This window comes from Sander lucioperca, chromosome 7 (assembly GCF_008315115.2).
Source record: "Sander lucioperca isolate FBNREF2018 chromosome 7, SLUC_FBN_1.2, whole genome shotgun sequence".
Taxonomy (NCBI): Eukaryota; Metazoa; Chordata; class Actinopteri; order Perciformes; family Percidae; genus Sander; species Sander lucioperca.
In genome coordinates this window covers 18,051,251-18,070,747 of record NC_050179.1, presented here as the reverse complement: position 1 = coordinate 18,070,747, position 19,497 = coordinate 18,051,251, and the positions used below count along the sequence as shown (strand labels likewise).

Here is a 19,497-nt window from a genome sequence, read left to right as displayed (position 1 = left end):
CTACCGCCACAGTAGTGCTTTGCATGAGCAGCGGAGGTAGCCGCTAAAGGAGACACGTCGGTGCGGTGCGGTGCAAGCAGAGCAGAAGAGGGGAGCAGTTGACGTTGCCGCCTCCCCTTGTGTGTGTTTAAGAAGATTGAAGATGGCGACCAGCTCGGAACGCAGTCCTCCTCCGTTCCCCGACTCCGAGGACCAGGATGTGCTGGACTCTGAAGAAGTCGGAGGCCGAGACAGTGATGAAGACGACGGGGAAGACCTCTTCATGAGCGCAGTATGTCTGAGCGGAGTTAACGTCGATTTCACGCTAAGCTAAGCTAAGCTGCCCAAAGACTAACGTTAGTTAGCTAACGTCAGCGAAGAAAGCTAATGAGGCGCTTTTAGCAAAAGTTTTGTGTTGACAAACATTTAGCTAGTTTTAGCGTTGAGGTAACGGTAAGAAAATAATGTTAACATAATAAACTGTCATGTCAGATAATGTTAGACTTAAAGCATTTTTAAATTATCAAAGCAGTATTGGGTGGGGGGGGGTGGTTGATGCAGAAAATCCACCTTCTACCACCGCTTTTAAACAGCCAGTGGTTATCTGTGACACTGTTGCAAACGCCCATTTTGGTATTGATTTCTTCCTGAAAAGTTGCAATGTGGAGGGTAGCTGTTATTTGATACAGGTCGCTTAAGAGACAAGCTGACACAAATCCAAGTTATAATCAAGTTATAGTCAGCAGTCTGCAGAGAATGAGGTATGTGTGGTTTGTTTGTGAAAGTTGACATCATCTTCGGTTCTGTTATTCATACTAGTAAGTGGTTTAAAATTCACTCTCATTTCTTTTGAATGAGGACTAAAAAGCTGGCTCGAGAAGCCTCCTGTCATGTGAGTGAGCTGTGGTCACATGGCCAGAACCCGGATGTTTTCCCACAGTCAAAGTTCAGAGGACAGATTGGAAAAGTTGCTGTCTTTGATTTTTTTTTTTTTTTTTGAGCGCTGGACTCACTGCTGCACGGAAAGCATTACTCAGCAAGTTGTGGATGTTACATTCAACAGAGACTGTAGCTGAAGTAATGTTTGGAGATGGACCAGACAGTGGTCATTGAGAATCCACCTTCTATCACCCTTTCTGGCTTTTAAATTAGAATCAGAAAAGTTTTTTTTTAGAATAAAAAAGTTTTATTGCCAGAATAAGTACACTCATGTGGAATTTGCCAACATTTTGGTATTGATTTCTTCCTGAAAAGTTACAATATGGAAAGCTGGTTAGTTGTGATTTGATCAAGTTGATGAGACTAGATGACACAAATTAATCTAATACAATTTCTATTTGGTTAATGATATGTGGATGTTTTCTGTGCAGGATGTCTTCCACATCAAATCAGATTAACTTGCACTAAAATCTGATGGTATCCCTCTTCAAAATGTTCAATGCAATGCATTCAGTAACGTAGGTAAAGCAAGCAGCAGTCTAATGTTAGCAGTCTGCAAAAATATTAGGTCTGTGTGGTTTGTTTGTGAAAGTCCACATCATCTTCGGTTCTGTTATTCATATGAAGTGGTTTTAAATTTTGAAACGAAGACTTAAAATACGCCTCCTGTCATGTGAGTGAGCTGTGGTCACACGGTCAGAACCCGGATGTTTTCCCACAGTCAAAAGTTCAGAGGAGAGATTAGAAAGTTGCTGTCTTTGATTATTTTATTTTTTACGCAGGACTCACTACTGCACGGAACGCATTACTCAGCAAGTTGTGGATGTTACATTCAACTGAGACAGTAGCTGAAGTGAATTCAACAGCCTCACAAACTAGTCTCCTAAATGATCATAAAGTTTAATCAACACCTCTCTATAAAAGTTTCAACAAAAAGTGAATTTTACAACCTTTAGGAATGTAGGATTTATTGCAGGACTGTTAGTTTCAGTTTAGTCTATATAGACGACGTTCCACTTCTGGGATTGTTCAGGTGCCGCCGGAAATTCCGCCTGATGTCACTCTTTTTAAGCCGAATGTCCGTTACCTTCCGCTTTCTTTGTGTTGGCATTCTAAACTCTGGTCGATTTCTGAGGACTATGGTTAACTGCTCCTCAGATCTCTGCAGGGTAAATCCAGCTAGCTAGACTATCTGTCCGATCTGAGTTTTCTGTTGCACGACTAAAACAACTTTTGAACGTCCACATGTTCCACTAAAACAAGTTCCTATTTTGCAGCGGCACCGTTGCTCTGTCCGCCCAAGACGATTGTGATTGGTGTAAAGAAATGCCAATAAACCAGAGCACATTTTTCTCCCTTCCCGGAATGCTGTGTGGACTAGCCAGACCTTCCTCCGCAGCGCTGTGGAGGAAGGTCTGGCAATGCGAGACTAGTTTCAGCTAGGCATACCTGTTAAACTGGCAACGGAGTCTTTTTTTGTGAGCGTTTCGTCTGACAAAGCTGTTTCTGAAACATGATAAAATGTTTCAGCATGACATTGCTTTTCTTCTGTTAAAGGTACTTACTGTTCTTTTCGAACGAATATTTTGCATACACAGTGGCCTCGAATGACGTAAAACATGTTTTGTTCTTTCTGAGCTTTCAAATCTGGAGGCTCAGTTCAGAATAAAGTAAACAATACCATACAAATGATTACAAAAGCAAACATTATGCCAGTCATTACCTATAATAATTTTAGAGTGACAGGCTACATCTACCAATATCAGTATCTACTATAGCTCGCACTGAAACCACCATATTTCTTGTTTGATTCCCCTAAAATCCCTTCAAAGCTGATAATATTTGTCAAAAATGTAGTTGACTGTGATTACAGTTGATGAGTTTGTGGAAGTTGTGTGTGTTTTTTTTTTTTGTTTTTTTTAGCAATATTATAATTAAAATACATGTATTTTGTATGTTAAGACCATATAACTGGACAGTGACTTGAATGATGGTGCAGGATAAGTTCAAGGTTTTGTGGACATTTTGATTTTGTTAACGATTAGGAAATGAGGAAACTTTGGAAGCTCCATTCCTTGTGATACAACGAGAATACAAATGGAAAAAAAAATTTTGAAAAAGTTTTGGTTGAAGTATTTCTTCCAGAATATACTGTAATGACAGTCATGGAAAACATAGTGAGGAAAAAGTATCAGCTGATTTATCTATTAGTCGATTGACATTAAATTGACCGCCAACTATTTTAAAAATCGATTTAATAATCAGTCAAGCAAAATTCAATGGTTCTAGTTTCTTGAACTTCAACAGTAACGTTACCTGAGAACGGCGTGTAGTTCCTTTTTTTAGCAACAGTTTGCTTTATTTGCAACGGTTCATCAAAAGCATCATATGTCTTACAATTACATGCCAGTATATAATGTTAGTGTCTCTTATCTGTCCTTTTTCACACAAAGAGTCTTTGGATCAGAATGAAATCTGTTTGAGCCTGATGTTACTACGGAGTCTGTTCAGCTTTACAGATAGGCCTATCACACACAGCTCGTGAACAATTCCAGATACACAACACTTTTTGGAATGTGCATCTCACAACAGTTTCACTCACTATGACCACTACTACTGTCAGAAACACTGTGCAGTAAATTCATCAAATGTGCCAAAAGTGTGCCCAACACTATTTTCCGATAAACTGTAGCTGTCGTATTTCACGGGACCCGCTTGGGTGCGGCTTTCATGTCGTGGCTTTCGTCGCTGTTGGTCAGTCTGCCTGAGAAACTGCAGTACTCGCGCTGTTGTTTATTTGGTTGCCATGACTTTGCGAGTGATGACGTCCTGTCACTGTTCCAAATGCTCAGCCTCGGAGGGGAGAGGGGGAATGACATGCAGCAAAGGGCTGTGGGTCAGAATTGAACTCGCGGCCGCTGCGGTAAGGTCTGAACCTTAAGTACATAAGGGCGCAGGCTCAACCAGGTTAGCTACCTGGGCGCCCCGTTGCCTCTCTATTTAAATACTCTAAAACATTACATCTTTTTTCCCTTTTCTTCTCATCTCCAGAGCAACCCTCTACTGACCGAAATGGACACCACACTGCCACCTGCCAGTCAACCCAGTGATGTTTTAATGAAGCCTCCCAGTAACATCATGGATGAGCCCTTAATCGAGCCTGTCAGCAGCCAGACAGAAAACAAACCAGCGAACAAAGTCGTCAGCGAACCCTCGGATGACTTTGTCGACCTGACGAACAACGTAACCGATTCTCCGGATGAGGCGGTCGCAGCCGAAAGTGCCGTTGCAGATGACGCAAAAGACACAACTGAAATCCCTTTAGATGAACCCTCAGATGAGTTTGAGGACATATTTGGAAGTGAAAATGAAGCACTGCAAGAGGAAGTTTTAGTAGCGGATGTTACCGTTGAAGCAGCAACGGATAACCGTGCAGTGACCAGTGGTGCTATAGAGCCACCTGGTGATGGGAAAACAGGAAGTGATGATGAACAGGAAGCAAAAGAAACTGCCACTGATCCAATCATCGACCTTAGTTATGATTTGCCAGCCAGTGTCGCACAGCAGCCACCACCTGCCCGTGACAAATGTTTTGATCCTTTGGTTGACCTCCTTAGTGATGCTCCACCCGCTGCTGATGCCAATGTACCCAGCCGGGCAACAGTCGATCTGTTCGAAGATGAGGGAACCGACTTGTTCACAGAACCACGGCAGACTAAATCTGCCACGCAGCAACAGAAAAGCCTCTTCGGTGAAGCTGACGAGGATCTGTTCGGGGAGCCGCTGGGTGCCACCTCAAAGAAAACCATCAGCAAAGAGCAGAAGGACAAACCTGTCAAAACCAAAGCTGCTAGCCATGTAAGCAATATAGGTGGGCCTCTGCAAGACAATAGTCCTGCAGAACCTGCTGATATCTTCACCGAGGAAGCCGTCACCACACTGCCCAGCATCACAAGCACCAGCACTGTCAACTCCAAGACCAATGGAGTCCAATCGGAAGAGGAGGCAGATATATTTGCTAGTGGGTCCACTATTTCTTTTTATTATGTTACATTATCAGGATTTTAGGATGTAGTGTTCTAAGGGGAGCATTAGTGACAAAGGGAGTGTTCACATAAAGGAGTTTATGCAGACTCTCAAGTGTTTATCTTCGTATTCCAGTTAATTTGGTCATGTGAGAACAGTTACCGTACACTCAAAGTCATGTGTGCAACAGATAACTGCACTCTGGGATGAAAATGTTTAGTTTCAATAAGCTATTTATTGGAAGTTAAACATAACCAGAACCAACTACAATTTAAAAACACCAGATGGCCGTTTGGTGTGTTCTTTACTTTCCACTGTTTATTTTTTGGAGGTGTGTTTGCCATTATTAGATAGTGAAACAAAGCTTTTAGAACATGATGGGGAGACAGAAGGAGGATGACACGCAGCAAAGGTTCATGGCCAGACTCAAACCAGGGATTCATTTTAATCGTCGATGTCTTAAAAACATGACACCCCGTTTTATTGTGTTCTTATAAGAACAAGCCACCGATTTAGCATCGCAACTCTATAACATTTTTCAGATTCACAATGGACAGTTTTAAAAAAAAAAAAGGATTAAAAACCTTGCAGCAGAACCAGCGATATGGTCTATTTTTATTTCATGCCTAATTCTTCCTTTTCAAAACCTGAAGCCTACATTACCCACAATGCAACACACTTATGATTTTTTTTTTTTTTCAGTTTCAAACTTGTAGTTTTCAGACTACGACTCAAGTGACTTAAGGCGATGTATCAACTTTCTTTACATACTGTATGCAGTAGTACTTCCCAACATCTGTAAATAGACTTTGGTGTGTACAAAGTGGGAGTTCCCGTTTAACTGTTTAATAAATTGGGTACTTGTGACTTCAGTTTACAAGCACTGGTCCACATGTTATTAAACGTATTAAGCTGAAGGCTGAAAGCAAAAAAGACAAGGTATTCATAGTCCATGTCTGTGCATGAACTTGCGTATTTAATTTTGTCAGACAGTCCAGGACATAAAATAAGTAATGCACATCTCTCTACACATTTTCCATTCCGCATGTTATGACCTCAGTCTTGTTTCTTTTTTGTTTCTTTTCCTCTCTCAAAAGAAGCCACAGTCGAGCTTTCTCTCGACAGTCCGCGGGGCGAGAGAAGGAAAGATGTGAAGGCCAAACCGTCTGCGTCCGCCCTCTCCCAGTCAGCAGCTGCCAGCCTAGCCAAGCCACAGTCTGCTGCCCTGGAGGAGGTACACACACATCTAATCCCAGAGTGAAACTCCCACTGTGACTGTAACAAAGTAATGACTGAAAACTGTTCAAGGATTTTCTAGTTGTAGTTTTCAGGAATATCAGAATTTTGAGAAGAGTCAGTTGGTCGTTTAATTTGCATTTTGTAGACTAGTTTAACATCTTACCAGAACAAACTAAAGTTAAAAAAACGAAAATCCCAATTCTGAAGAAAATGAAGTTGACTGTTCAAAGTGTTTTGGGGACAGCAGGTCATTGCGACTGGCAGAGTTTCACTTCCTGTTCAATATTTGTTTCAGTTGGAAGAAGAGGAAGAAGAAGAGCAGGGAGACAAATTTGACATCTTTGTCTCTGTCAAAGACCCTGAAAAAATAGGTGAGATTTATTACTTTTTATTCTGTCTTGATCTGTTTTTTTAGTATTTAAATTTAATTGCAATAAGGCTACAAATTAGTTTGTGCACTGTTAACATCAAGCAAGCAAAGATTATTCTAAGGTGCTTGAGTCCTTAATAATTATTATTATTATTATTATTATTAATATGATTATTTCAAACTTGTGAAAAAGGACTGAGTGTGACAAAGGAACCAAGAAGAGAAACTAGTTATAGAGCACCATAAAGGAAACCCACGTGCAGCTTGCCTTAAGTAATATTCTGTAAGTATTTATATCAATTTGTGACTTTTTGTTGCACTGACTTTCATTCTTATTTATTTTTTCAGGGGACGGTATGAACGCCTACATGGCCTACAAGTTAACCACAGAGGTAAAAACGTGTTGCTATACAGTGTTTCACTTATCCTGAAGTTGGTCATATTTAGTTTATTCTGTTAGCACAGTTACTCATCAGATATGTGGTAACAGTGTGCCAAGAGAGGAAATACTGGTCAGCATATTGTTGAAGAAACGCCCATGCACTGGTCTGGCCAAAATAGATTACGCCATCATTTTATAGTAGTTATTCACAAAATGTAAAGCCTTTTAGGTACATCCAGTCCAATAATATGAATGTGTTTCAGACCCAACTGGCCATGTTCCGCAACAAGACATTTACAGTGAGGCGACGCTTCAGCGACTTCCTCGGCCTCTACGAGAAGCTTTCTGAAAAGCACGGACCAAATGGATTCATCGTGCCTCCGCCACCAGAGAAAAGCATCTTGGGTAGGCTGACTTGGCTTTACTGTGTCTTCTAATACTGTAACTATAAATCTAATCCCCAACAACTATGAGAAGGCATGTTGTCTTGCATAGGTATGACAAAGGTGAAGGTGGGCAAGGAAGATTCCTCATCTGCAGACTTTGTTGAGAGAAGAAGAGCTGCTTTGGAGAGGTAGGAGAGAAGGAATGAAATGAAAGCTGCAATTCTGTTACAAAAATCGTAGTGTTTAAAGTGGGTGACACTTTACTTGAATGTATCTACATAAGAGTGACATGACAGTGTCATGACGTGTCATCACATGACACAGTCATGACACATGAACCCTAACAATAACCATAACTTGTCATGACAAAAACCGAATAACACAAAAGAAGGGTTATGTCATCAACGTTTGACTTGTTTATAATGTTTATGACACAATCATGACTGTGTTGTCACTCTTATGTAGATACCTTCAAGTAAAGTGTAGCCTTACCTAGTGTTATAGTGTTAGGAGTAAACTACTCATGTCCTTCTGATACTTTAAATCTCTACTAAGCAGGTAAAGCTGTTATGACGTTGCACTGCCCATAGAAAGCAGGAAGTGAGGCTTTTATTTTGCATTTTCCCATTCGACAGGTATCTCCAGAGGGTGGTAAATCATCCATCACTCCTCCAAGATCCCGATGTCAGAGAGTTCCTTGAGAGAGAAGAAGTAAGCCGAATTTGAGTTTGGAGACCCTCGGGGCGCAAACATTTATTTAGTTTTACGCCTGATCCACTGTGAAATACTGTGCTCCTTAAGACCATAAAACCCCTGGCACACAATAGTTTGCAAATTAAATTCTCTTTATTGCATCTCAAAATTTTGTGTTCAAGTCGAGAGAACACTTTCAGATAAATGTTCCTCTGCCATTCACTATCACTTTGTGTATCTGAAGCTTTGGTATATTCAGGCAGCTGTACTGTAATGTGTGTGTGTGTGTGTGTGTGTGTGTGTGTGTGTGTGTGTGTGTGTGTGTGTGTGTGTGTGTGTGTGTGTGTCTTCAGTTGCCAAGAGCAGTGAGTACCCAAGCTCTGAGCGGCGCCGGCTTCCTGAAGATGATCAACAAAGCAACAGATGCTGTCAGTAAAATGACAATCAAGATGAACGAGTCGGACGTGGTGAGTTCAACTGCAAACAGACGGTCCTGCTCAGGGGCGGATTGGCCATCTGGCAACTCTGGCAAATGCCAGAGGGGCCGGACCATTTTTTTTAATGTGGGCCGGTCAGATTTTTTTTTTTTTTTTTAATATACAAATAAATTGTCTTTACAGGCCGAGAGCGCAGAGGATGGGTTTCATTAGAGACAGTTTCATTACCGGTTAAAAACATCTCGTTGTTGGGTTAAATAGTAGTCCAGTTCAGTGTTTTGGTAGGCTACAGTTGGTTTTAACACCTGATGCGAAGTGTAGGCCTATAGAAGTACACATGAAAACCCTGAACAAGCGGCGTTGCAGAGTTCTGAGGAGAATTTGCACTGAGCTTGTTATGACACAGCATTTATGATAACTTAACTGATCAGACAAACCCATTCTTTTGTAAACTGACCTGGTGGTATTGATTGAACCTTTTTGTGTCCAGTGATTATTTTCTTTTGTTTGTTATGGTGCAAGGTAACATTTGTAACTATATATATTTAGTAGATAGCACCGTAGTTCACTAAATCCTAAAGATGAGGCAGCCAGTCAAGCTGATCAAAGACCCGGTTTGTCAAGAGTTTTTGTATAAAGAAGCCGAGCTGTGACACTGATTTCCTCTTGATCTGAGCCCAAAGTACCACACGCATGCATTCACTGAGCGTATTCCAATATTCAAGTGAATGTTTATTCCAGCTTAATACATTCAAAAGAAGATGGGTGCATTCAACTGCACTGGATTTCCAGCTTGTTTTAAGCTGAATGCTTTTCTCTGAAAGAGTCATAATTTGCATACATGTAGGATCAGAGTTGTTGCATAAATCTAGAAAGTTTGGAAGAGTATTTACATTGAAATAAATTTCTATGACTCATTTGCACACTTACACCTTAAGTAACCAAAAAAGTGTGGAAAAATATTGACGTTCAGTCATCATACTAATATAATTCGTGATATGGTTTTATCCAGTTGTTGACTCGGAGTGATTTTTACAGTTGTGTGATTTTTATCCTCGGTAGCAGGGCTTTGTAATGTCTGAGAGCTCAGCCTTCACTGGCATCTGCAGCAGATGTTCTTGATGTTGGCACGGTAACAACTCCGAGTGTGTTTTGCTGCAGTGGTTTGAGGAGAAGCTGCAGGAGGTGGAATCTGCAGACCAGCAGTTCAGGAAGCTCCACGCGCTGGTCGAATCTCTGGTCATCCACAGGAAAGGTTAGTCGGCTCCCTTCCAACCACAAACATGATATGCCTTCAATTAGTGTCCTAAGCTGAGTATTGATTAGTCTGTTTTTTTTAGCAATGGATGAGGATCATTTTAACACCAAGATCAGGGTGACGTTCATTAATGAGATCTGGTGTCTCCATCATTTCTCTCCATAATGATATGAGCTATGACCAATATGGGAATATTTAAAGGAACACGCCACCGTTTTTTTATTTTTTTTATTTACTTCTCCCCTAGATTTAGATAGGTGGGCAAACGCAATTTTTGTCTCAGTGTCAAGGTTATTATAGTTTTGCATTTTTCATTAGTTTTTATTTTGTTTTTGACTTTTTGTTTTCAAATTCAGTTTAGTTTTAATTAGTTTTTAAAGTGGGTTTGCTAGTTTAGTTTTAATTTTTTGAAAATGCTTAGTTTTTTATTATTTTTTTATTATTTTTAGTTTTTTTTAGTTTTTTTTTTTTTGTAATATGGGTTATTTGTCAGGGGCAAGATTCAAAAAGGTCAGAAATTTTAGAAATATGTATTCACAATGTATTCAACAATAACACCAGTACATACAATGCACATATGATGAGCACAAATATGTAAACAGTCTACACAAGACGTCACAGTAAGTGCAAAATGTGTAAGTGACGTGTTCCAGGAAAAAAACCTAAATAGCCAATAGACTAAAGAAGACATACATGAACAGGTGTTTTCAACTTTGGTTCGAGTAAAGGGGCGAACTTTTTGAAATCAATCGACTCACACAGTTGTGTAGACATCCCAGTATCAATCCACACATTAACCCACGCTTCCTCATGCTCTTGTTGTTCCTGCGTATTTACTAATCAGCAGCTATCGGGTCGCCGGTGAAAGCCCTCCTGTAGTGTTCTCTGTCCTGCTGTTGTCTCTGTCATGCTGCCTGGCCCTGTACCCATCCATCCATGCCCTGTACCGGGGTTTGGCTTCTGTTTCGGGGAAAGGGGGTTCTCCTTTACCTTGTTAATATAAGCTAGGTTTTAGCCTCCTTGTGCGCACTTCTGAAATGTACTTTCATAAATTGTCCACATATTTTACCACCTTCCACTGCAAGGCACTTGCTTTTATCTGACGCAGTCATAATCAAATAGGACTCTGCCGCTTTCTTCCGACTTTCGGTACCGCCATGATGCCAGGCGAGGGGCACGGACATGTTGTGTTCAATTTGACATGGGATGTTGGAATTTCTGGGTTCCCAATCGGGAAACTATACATGTCTACGGCATAGACTGTATAAAACAGGTCTATTGACGGAAATGTCAACTCTGAAAGATATAACGTTATTTGCTCTATGAAAGAGGTTGACAAAGACGAAAATTAAGGACATTTACTCTATTATTTTACCTAGTTTTGCCAGACATTACAGTTATCGTTTTTTGTAATGCCTCGTTTTTATTTTAGTTTACGGCAATGTTTTTTCCCATCTGGTTGTCGTTATTTCATTCGTTTTCGTTAACGATTATAACCTTGCTCAGTGCATGCATTGTCTTAGTCTGGCACCTCAGTGGTGGTAATGAGAGAGGGACAAGCGCTGCTCTTTCACTTTCCCCACCCAGATTTTATCCTGTCGGTCTAGGGATTGAACCGACGACCTCCCGGTCACAAGCTCGCTTCTTTAACCTTTAGGCCACCACCTCCTTGTGTCCCACCTGTCTAAATCTTGGGGAAACGGTTAATAACCCCTATTTCAAAAAACGGTGGCGTGTTCCTTTTAAAAAATTCATTAAATATTTACCAAGTTGAGTTTGAGTTCATTTTTTTAAGATAAGCAGCTCTTTACCAAAGTGTTATTCTACACAGCCTTGCTCCTTGATGATGGACTTATTTGTTTCTCATGTTTCTGGTGTTTCTAACTACATGGCAGAAAATGCCAGTTTCACATTTCACTCTCCCCAGAACTGTCGTTAAACACAGCCAGCTTTGCCAAAAGCACGGCCATGCTGGGCAGCGCAGAGGACAACACGGCTCTGTCCCGGGCTCTCTCTCAGCTGGCAGAGGTGGAGGACAAGATGGAGCAGTTACACCAGGAACAGGCTGCCAACGACACCTTCAACTTTGCCGAACTCATCGCGGATTACATCCGCCTGCTCGGAGCCGTGAGGGTACTGAGAAAGTCTGTTCAAATAAATTCTAATAGTTCAATAATAATAAAAATAATACCTCTAATGTTAACGTAACAGGAGCACCTTCACTAAAGGTTAAGAGGTAATTTGAAGCCTAACACCAGCAGATATGTAGAGTTGTGGAGTAGGTCAATTTCATTGCTGTGCAGGTTGCTACATTCATTACAATCTGAAAACGTAAGTCTTTTCTACTGTCATTGTGTCTTACTGTTTTAAGCAGTGAGGTCAAGTCCGCCATTTTTAGTTGTGTTGAATCCTCGTAAACATTTTACTTTAAGAAAGTAAGGGACAAGATGAAATGCCAGTGAAATTCTATATCCAAATCAAGAACACTCCCCAACAACAAGCAAAATGTCCATTAATACTCAGTAAAGGCTTGACATTGATATGAACAGTTTTGAATAGGAGCCTCGGCTACATGGCTAAAGTAAATAACCAAATATAAACGTGAAATAATAATCCTGTGACCCACAGGCGACGTTTGATCACCGGATGAAGGCGTGGCAGCGCTGGCAGGATGCTCAGTGCGCCCTGCAGAAGAAGAGGGAGACTGAGGCCAAGCTGCTGTGGGCCAACAAACCTGACAAACTGCAGCTGGCCAAAGAGGAGATCGCTGAGGTACAACACAGGCCAAAATCAACAAAGTGAAAATAACTTGAGCACTGGAGTTTGATGTGCTGTGTTTTCAAGATTGAGAACAATGTTTGAGTATTGAATGAGGCACGTGAAAAGCCTTCATTTGTTCCTATCATTAGAAACAGGAAGCGCGATGAAACCAATGGGAGTTCAATTTGATTTGAATCACCCCATTTGTTTTTCTATAAACTTGGTTATTGTCAGGACACAGTAAAGCAAATATCTATTAGATTTAACATTTTTCTGTCATGGTCCATTTAAAAAAAAAAAAAAAAAAAAATTTTAAATGCTGCGCTGGAGCAACATATGCTTATTTGTTTTCTCCCGGCAACAAAGAGCTTCAATATTGAATGTTTAGGTTTTTTTCCTACATATAAAATCTGCCTTATCTGCCTGACAAGGCTGCTTTTCATCATCAATATTTATTAAAGAATACTTTAATAAATCACTTTAACCAACCGTGGGCATTATACTTTTAAGAAAAACTATAATTCTTTCTCTTCTGTACACACCTAATGGATTGTATAGAAGCTTGATCACGGCAAGACCTTCAAAAAGAAAAGGTTTAAAAGTTAAAAGTGATAAAACTATTCCCAGTAAGTCAACATTTTGAGATACTAAATACAAATTTGGCCTTTCACAGTGATGTTTATGAGACATCATTTTTTACTTGCGATGTTTTTAATTTCTTACTTTTTTGTTGTTGTTGAAATATCCCAATATGATTGTTCCTCTGTACTACGGGGCTTTGAACTTGTCCTCTCTTCTTGTTGACAGTGGGAGGCCAAGGTGACGCAGTATGAGCGAGACTTTGACAGAGTTTCTGCTACTGTGCGCAAAGAAGTCGTCCGCTTTGAGGTACTGGTGTCTATTCTTGTTGCATTCACATCAGTTACTGGACAGCGGATAATGTTATTCATTACTGATTGGTGGAACTGTTGTTATTTAACAATACAGAAAGAAAAGGCCAGGAACTTCAAAAGAGAGATAATGAATTACTTGGCGTGTCTGCTTCAGTCTCAGCAACAGGTGAGTGTCTCTTGAGTCAAACATGAATATTTAACATTTCCATAATCAAACTTTCTCAGTGTACATTTATAAATAGTTATTGATATAGAGAAAAGCTCTTCCAACTATGGCAGTCCTAGTTTTGACCCATCATGTTACAGAATAGTTTATTATTAATATTAAAAGGGTTTGGTGCTGGTGATCTTATTTAGAAAGACTTAATGAGTGCAGCAGTACTATAGGTGCAAATTATTATACTTTATCAAAATGAAGTGAAATTGCAGACATGTAGTGATCTACATACAATATTCCTGGGAACATAGATTATTTTTAAGTGGAATATTTTAGGAAATGGAACATGAGCTAAAGAGGAATGTATGAATGATTTTTTTTTTTTTTACATTACAATAGGAAAGATTAGGGCTGCAAGAAATGATTGATTTCATTATTAATTAATCTGTTGACAATCTGTTTTTTAAACATTTAATTAAATAGTATGTCAAAACACTGACAAAGGCTCTTTCCATGTTTTTAAGAGCCCAAAGTTCTGGCTTCAAATTGCTTGTTTTGTCCAACCAACAGTCCAAAAGCCATACATATTCAAATACATTCTTACATTTAATTATGTTAAACTGAAAAAAAAAGCAACAGTCACATTTTAGAAAGTGGATCTAAAATGTATATATACATACATACATACACACACGCACATGTATATTGGAATTATAGTTTTTAATTGTCAATTAATTTGCTGTCTATAGACACGGTGATTCAGAACTATGTTCTGAATGTCTGTTAATTAGGAATGACCCTGACCCTGTCGTCTCCTTCTTCTCCAGCTCATAAAGTACTGGGAGGCTTTCTTACCAGAAGCAAAAGCAATCGCCTAATCCTCGAGCACCAGCCTTTTGGACGACAAAACAGGCTGCCTTTTTCTTATACACTTTACCTCTTGCCTTTAAACCAAGGAAAATGCGTGCATTGTAAAGGGAGATACAATCAACCTGTTTTTTGTTTTTTTTCCGTTTTTGTTTTTTTATCACCTTTAACATATAGCTCTGTACTCTATTGTATTAATAATTGTATATTTTCATTTAACCTTCCACAAAATATTTTCTTATTAGATGAAAAACATATGGACACACGAAAAGAGAAAATAGATGAATGATTCCATTAATTTCCACAAGAGAAGGGAAATGAACCGAGTCCGTTGTTCTCAGGATCTTCTCCCTCGTGTGATCAGGAGCTCCTTCACATCAGCAGTGGTTAATTGTTTACAGCGCGGCTGCTCTCTCATCAAAGATTTCTGGGGACCCAGATGAAGAAAGTGGCCAAGAGTCTCACTATGTTTCTTCTTTTTAACAACTCAAAGGGAAAAAAAAATAACACTTAAACAAAAACAGAATTATGAGCACTTCCACCAGGTGGATAAAGTACTTAAGTACCAGCCATGATTTTTTTGTTTTCCGTTTCGATTTAAAATACTATTGATGCTGAGGGGGAGGTGATGCAGGGTATAGAGGCATTAGATTAGCGGTGTCTACAGCTGTGGTCAAGGGTTGCGTCGTAGGTCAAGCTTGCGAGTTTAAGATTTTTAGATATGATTTCAATCATAGTGCAAACTTTACTCTTATAACTACACATGTCTGTGCCTTTTTAAGTCAGAATTGGGTTTTTGGTATAATCCAGTTTGGCAGAAAGTTGTACACAGTTGTGGGCAGTGCAGAGGCTCGTTAACAGTTACTTCCCCAAGAGCCATAATGATATGAGTGTCAATGCTGAGGTTAAAGAACAATACTGGTGTTTTCATGTTCAAGCCCATTTACTACAATTTAAGAGTTTCTTCCTCTATATTCTTGCTTATAATTCTGAAAAGTAGCACGTTCAAAAAGAAAAGAAAAACATTGCAGAGAGCCTACTCTATGAAAATCAACCTGCACAGACTTGAACCGGGCAATCCTCACAGTGAGCATTGTGTCTCAGTCTGTTTTGTTTTTTTTGTCAAAGTTGCATCAGTGTTGTCTGTAATGCAGTACAATAAGTGTCAGTTGACACTTTTTAAGGAATTACCAAGCAACAATGACTAACTTTGAGAAACAACAGTAAATGCTGACATGTCCACTTTATGGATTAGCCTTCTCAAGCAAGTTTCAAGTCTCTGCAAGTATATGTTCATGCTGTAGTACAATGAATGGAAACCAAAGGCTGCTTGGATAGTAGGGTTCTGAGTACTGCTTTGAGATATGGTTGGCAGAAATATGAGGGCTGCAACTAACACATAATTTAATTATGTGCTAACCAGTCAATTCTTGTTTAATCTATACAATGACACAAAATAATGAAAAATGTCTTGAAATAGTTTTATCTGACTAACCGTTAGATATATTTTTTAAAGGTACCCTGTGGAGTTTGTGATCAGCGTTAATAGAGCAATGTTTTCAAGTGTGGGTCCCCATTTTTGTTAGTGTCTCACACGGGTGGCGTGATCTTCAGTCCTGCTGATGGTTTCGCACTTTTCTGCTGATCGACAGCTGGTGGCAGCGACGTGCCAAGAAACGTAGCAATGTGCCAACAAAGGCAAGGAAGAAGAAGACTAGCTAGCCAGTATACATGGATGCAAACAATGTAGATTTTCAAATTCTTCCACACAAAAACAAAACGGCTCTTTAAATGTTTTATAAGGAAGGAAATGCATTCCAACACATTTGATAGACCTCAAAGATACTTACTGCACTTAGGTGAGAAGCAGTGAATGTTAACACAACGTTGTTACAAAAAATCCACAGGGACCTTTTGATTTACAATAAAACAAAAGAAGCAAATCCTCACATTTGGGAAAGTGGAATCGGCGTCTGTTGGGCATTTTTACATGATTAATTATAATTAGCTATCAGAATTGTTGGCCATTGTCTGTTGATCAACTAGTAATTTCAGCACTAAATAATACCGTATGATTACTAGTAAATGGGCAACAACATGCAAAAAAAGATGGTTGGTTGCTGACTTGTAGACATGACATTAATGTCAAATACTTTGACATTAATGTCAAATACTAAACGTACTGATGTCATAAGGAGTCTAATGCTTTCCTGAAGCCTCAGTCTGCAATTTGACAAGTTGAGTTTTAACATCAAACGGTAACAAGTCCTTGTAGTGTCACATGTGGCACGGCTACCATCTTTTGATTACAACTTTAATTTGCCATTTGCACATACTTAAATTGAAGCCGTGGAGTGACGAGCTACACTGTGTCATTTGTTGTCATCCCCTAACTTGCAGACATTTCTTTGCACAGATTTTTTTTTTTCTTCTTTTTTTCAGTTTTTTACAATTAGATGCACATTTGTTTTCAACTGTTAGACAGCACTCAAATAACATTGGTTGTTAGTGTGGCCTCATGTATGTCATCACTTGTCAATGTGCAGAGTAATGTCAGCACTGTGTCAGAAATTTCTTCAAATCAATAAAAGTTGCACTGTTTACACTTGGAAATTTCATTAAGAACGTCAGACTTCAGTGTCTTTTTCTCTACTTGGGTTGTTTTCTTAGACTTCATTAGGTACTTATAAATGTTGCATGGTGTTCTATAATTTCAACAGTAACATGAAAAGATCAATTTAAAATGTCATAGTATAGTATGTCAGAAAATGTCAAACGTCAGTATAGTATGTCATTAAAAGTAAAAGTCAGTATAGTATGTCATAAAAGTAATTAAAAAGTCATAGTATAGTATGTCATAAAAAGTAAAAAAAAAAAGGCATAGTATAGTTTGTCATTAAATGTCCTAAAAAAGTCATAGTATAGTAAGTTATAAAAAAATCATGCTATAGTATGTTTTTTTTATGACTTTCATAAAATGTATATTAAGCCATAAAAAGTCACAGTATAGTATGTCATTAAATGTCATAAAAAAAGTCATGGTACGGGGCGGCCTCTAGCTCACCCAATAAGAGCGTTCGCCCCATGTTGGCTGAGTCCTGCAGCGGTGCGGGTTTGAATCCGACCTGCTTCTCTTTGCTGCGTGTCGTCCCCCATCTCTCTCCCCCTTTTGTGTCTATCCACTGTCTCGATAGATAATAAAGGGAAAAGCCCCCCAAAAAAAGTCATAGTATACTAAGTAATGAAAAAGTCAACAAAAATCATAGTATAGTATTTCATTAAAAAAATCATAGTATAGTATGTCATAAAGTCATAAAAAAGTCAAAGTATATTATAAAAAAAGTTATAAAAATGTCATAACATAGTATGTTGTAAAGAATTTCATTAAAAAGTCAACAAAAATAATATAGTATGTTATAAAAATGTTATAAAAAATTTCATTAAAAAGTCAAGGTATAGAAAGTCATAAAATGTCATAAAAAGGCATAAAAAAGTCAGTCATAAAATGTTATAGAATGTGATAAAAAGTCATACTATAGTATGTCATAAAATGTCATAAAAAGTCATAGTATAGAAAGTCATAAAAAGTCATAAAAACATCATAGTATAGTATGTGATAAAAAGTCAAGTATAGTATTTCATAAAAAGTCATAAAAATGTCATAGTATACTAAGTCATAAAAAGTCATAAAAATGTCATAGTATAGTATGTTATAAAAAAGTCATAGTATACTAAATCATACAAAGTTATGACAACAGTCATGCCAAGTATAGTATGTCATAAAAAATGCCATAAAAAGTCATAGTATAGTATATCATAAAAAGTCGTAAAACGTCATAGTATAGTATGTCATAAAACATCATAAAAAGTCATAGTATAGAAAGTCATAAAAAGTCATAGTATAGTAAGTCGTAAAATGTCATTAAAAAGTCATAGTATAGTATGTGATAAAATGTCATGAAAAATAATAAAAAAAGTCATTGTATACTAAGTCATAAGAATGTCATTAAAAAGTCATTCTATAGGATGTGATTAAAAAAAAAAGTCATACAAATTTCATAAAAATGTCAATGTTATACCTAACTACAGCTCAGCCTTTAAACTAGTGCTATGTCAGCTCATATTAACAGGTATGTTGCTATCAGTATGTATGTTGGTAAGTGATAAGAAATTGAAGTACAAAAATGCCAAAGATATATTTAGGGTAATTTTTTAAATGTCTGCAGTACATAGATTGTCCACCAGAGGCAAGTTTATTTTCCAACTGTTCACTACAGTACATACCTTGGCTGAATTCTTCAAGAACCACATTTAAGATAACCTTATAAAAAAAATGCTTACGTCAATAAAATAAATATTTCACAATGTTGGCTTAAGAAAAATGGGCTATAATTCCAAGATATTTTAATTTCTCTCACTCATCTTCAACTGGAGAAAGAAAACTTAATGACTGGTTTCGCAATTCAAAGGTTGGTCATTTATCTCAAGAATGCATAGCTATTCTGACATTAAATAGCTAGTAGAAGTACTAAAAACATTTGACAAAGCTCCAGTTCTCAGACTGAGTACTACAGTACTCCCCATGATTAGTTTACCTTTTAATCAGTGAAGTTATCCTTTAACAGAGTGCTCTGACACCTCACAGACATCCACAGTACCAGCATTGCCTTAGCATGTTTTAAAAACAATTTTGAATATGATTCAGACTCACATACATCAATCACACAATTCAATCAATTTTTATTTGTCACATGAAATCATACAAGGTACAATTCCAGTGAAATGTTATCTCATCAGCTTTTTCAATTTGTGCATGATTCATCATCATAAAGCAGAATGTGGCCGTCACATCGGCACACAGTACAGAGTCACTCAGTTCCAGAAACATTTTCACATGTGCAGCGATGCACTTGGTTTGCATACTTTTGCTTCCCTAAATTGAGATCATGGGAAGCGGCAGCAGTGGACCAGTTAACTGCTACACATGATGACACTACAGGGAGGGCTTTCACACTGTGCTGCATTCAGATATCACTGACTAATTAAAACAACTTCAAACTAGGAAGGCAAACAGTGAAGATGGACTGACTGAGGAACTGAGGTTTTGGTAG

The 19,497-nt window shown here is 38.4% G+C and overlaps 1 protein-coding gene across 1 annotated transcript; it reads left to right on the top strand.

Moving 5' to 3' along the window:
• The first annotated feature begins 17 nt into the window (after positions 1-17).
• On the top strand, positions 18-16,989 carry snx1a (sorting nexin 1a). Its single transcript, XM_031316515.2, has 15 exons — positions 18-271; positions 3,970-4,939; positions 6,042-6,178; positions 6,479-6,554; positions 6,902-6,945; positions 7,199-7,340; positions 7,431-7,509; positions 7,957-8,032; positions 8,368-8,481; positions 9,613-9,706; positions 11,637-11,842; positions 12,338-12,481; positions 13,277-13,357; positions 13,457-13,528; positions 14,347-16,989. Exons 1-15 carry the CDS (start codon positions 143-145, stop codon positions 14,395-14,397), a joined length of 2,415 nt encoding a protein of 804 aa, XP_031172375.1. The 5' UTR covers positions 18-142; the 3' UTR covers positions 14,398-16,989.
• The last annotated feature ends 2,508 nt before the right edge of the window (positions 16,990-19,497 follow it).

Coding starts and splice junctions, on each gene's coding strand:
- snx1a (XM_031316515.2), top strand. CDS start 143: ATGGCGACCAGCTCGGAACGCAGTCCTCCTCCGTTCCCCGACTCCGAG. Junction 4,940..6,041: donor GGAGGCAGATATATTTGCTA/GTGGGTCCACTA, acceptor CTCTCTCAAAAG/AAGCCACAGTCGAGCTTTCT. Junction 7,341..7,430: donor ACCAGAGAAAAGCATCTTGG/GTAGGCTGACTT, acceptor TGTCTTGCATAG/GTATGACAAAGGTGAAGGTG.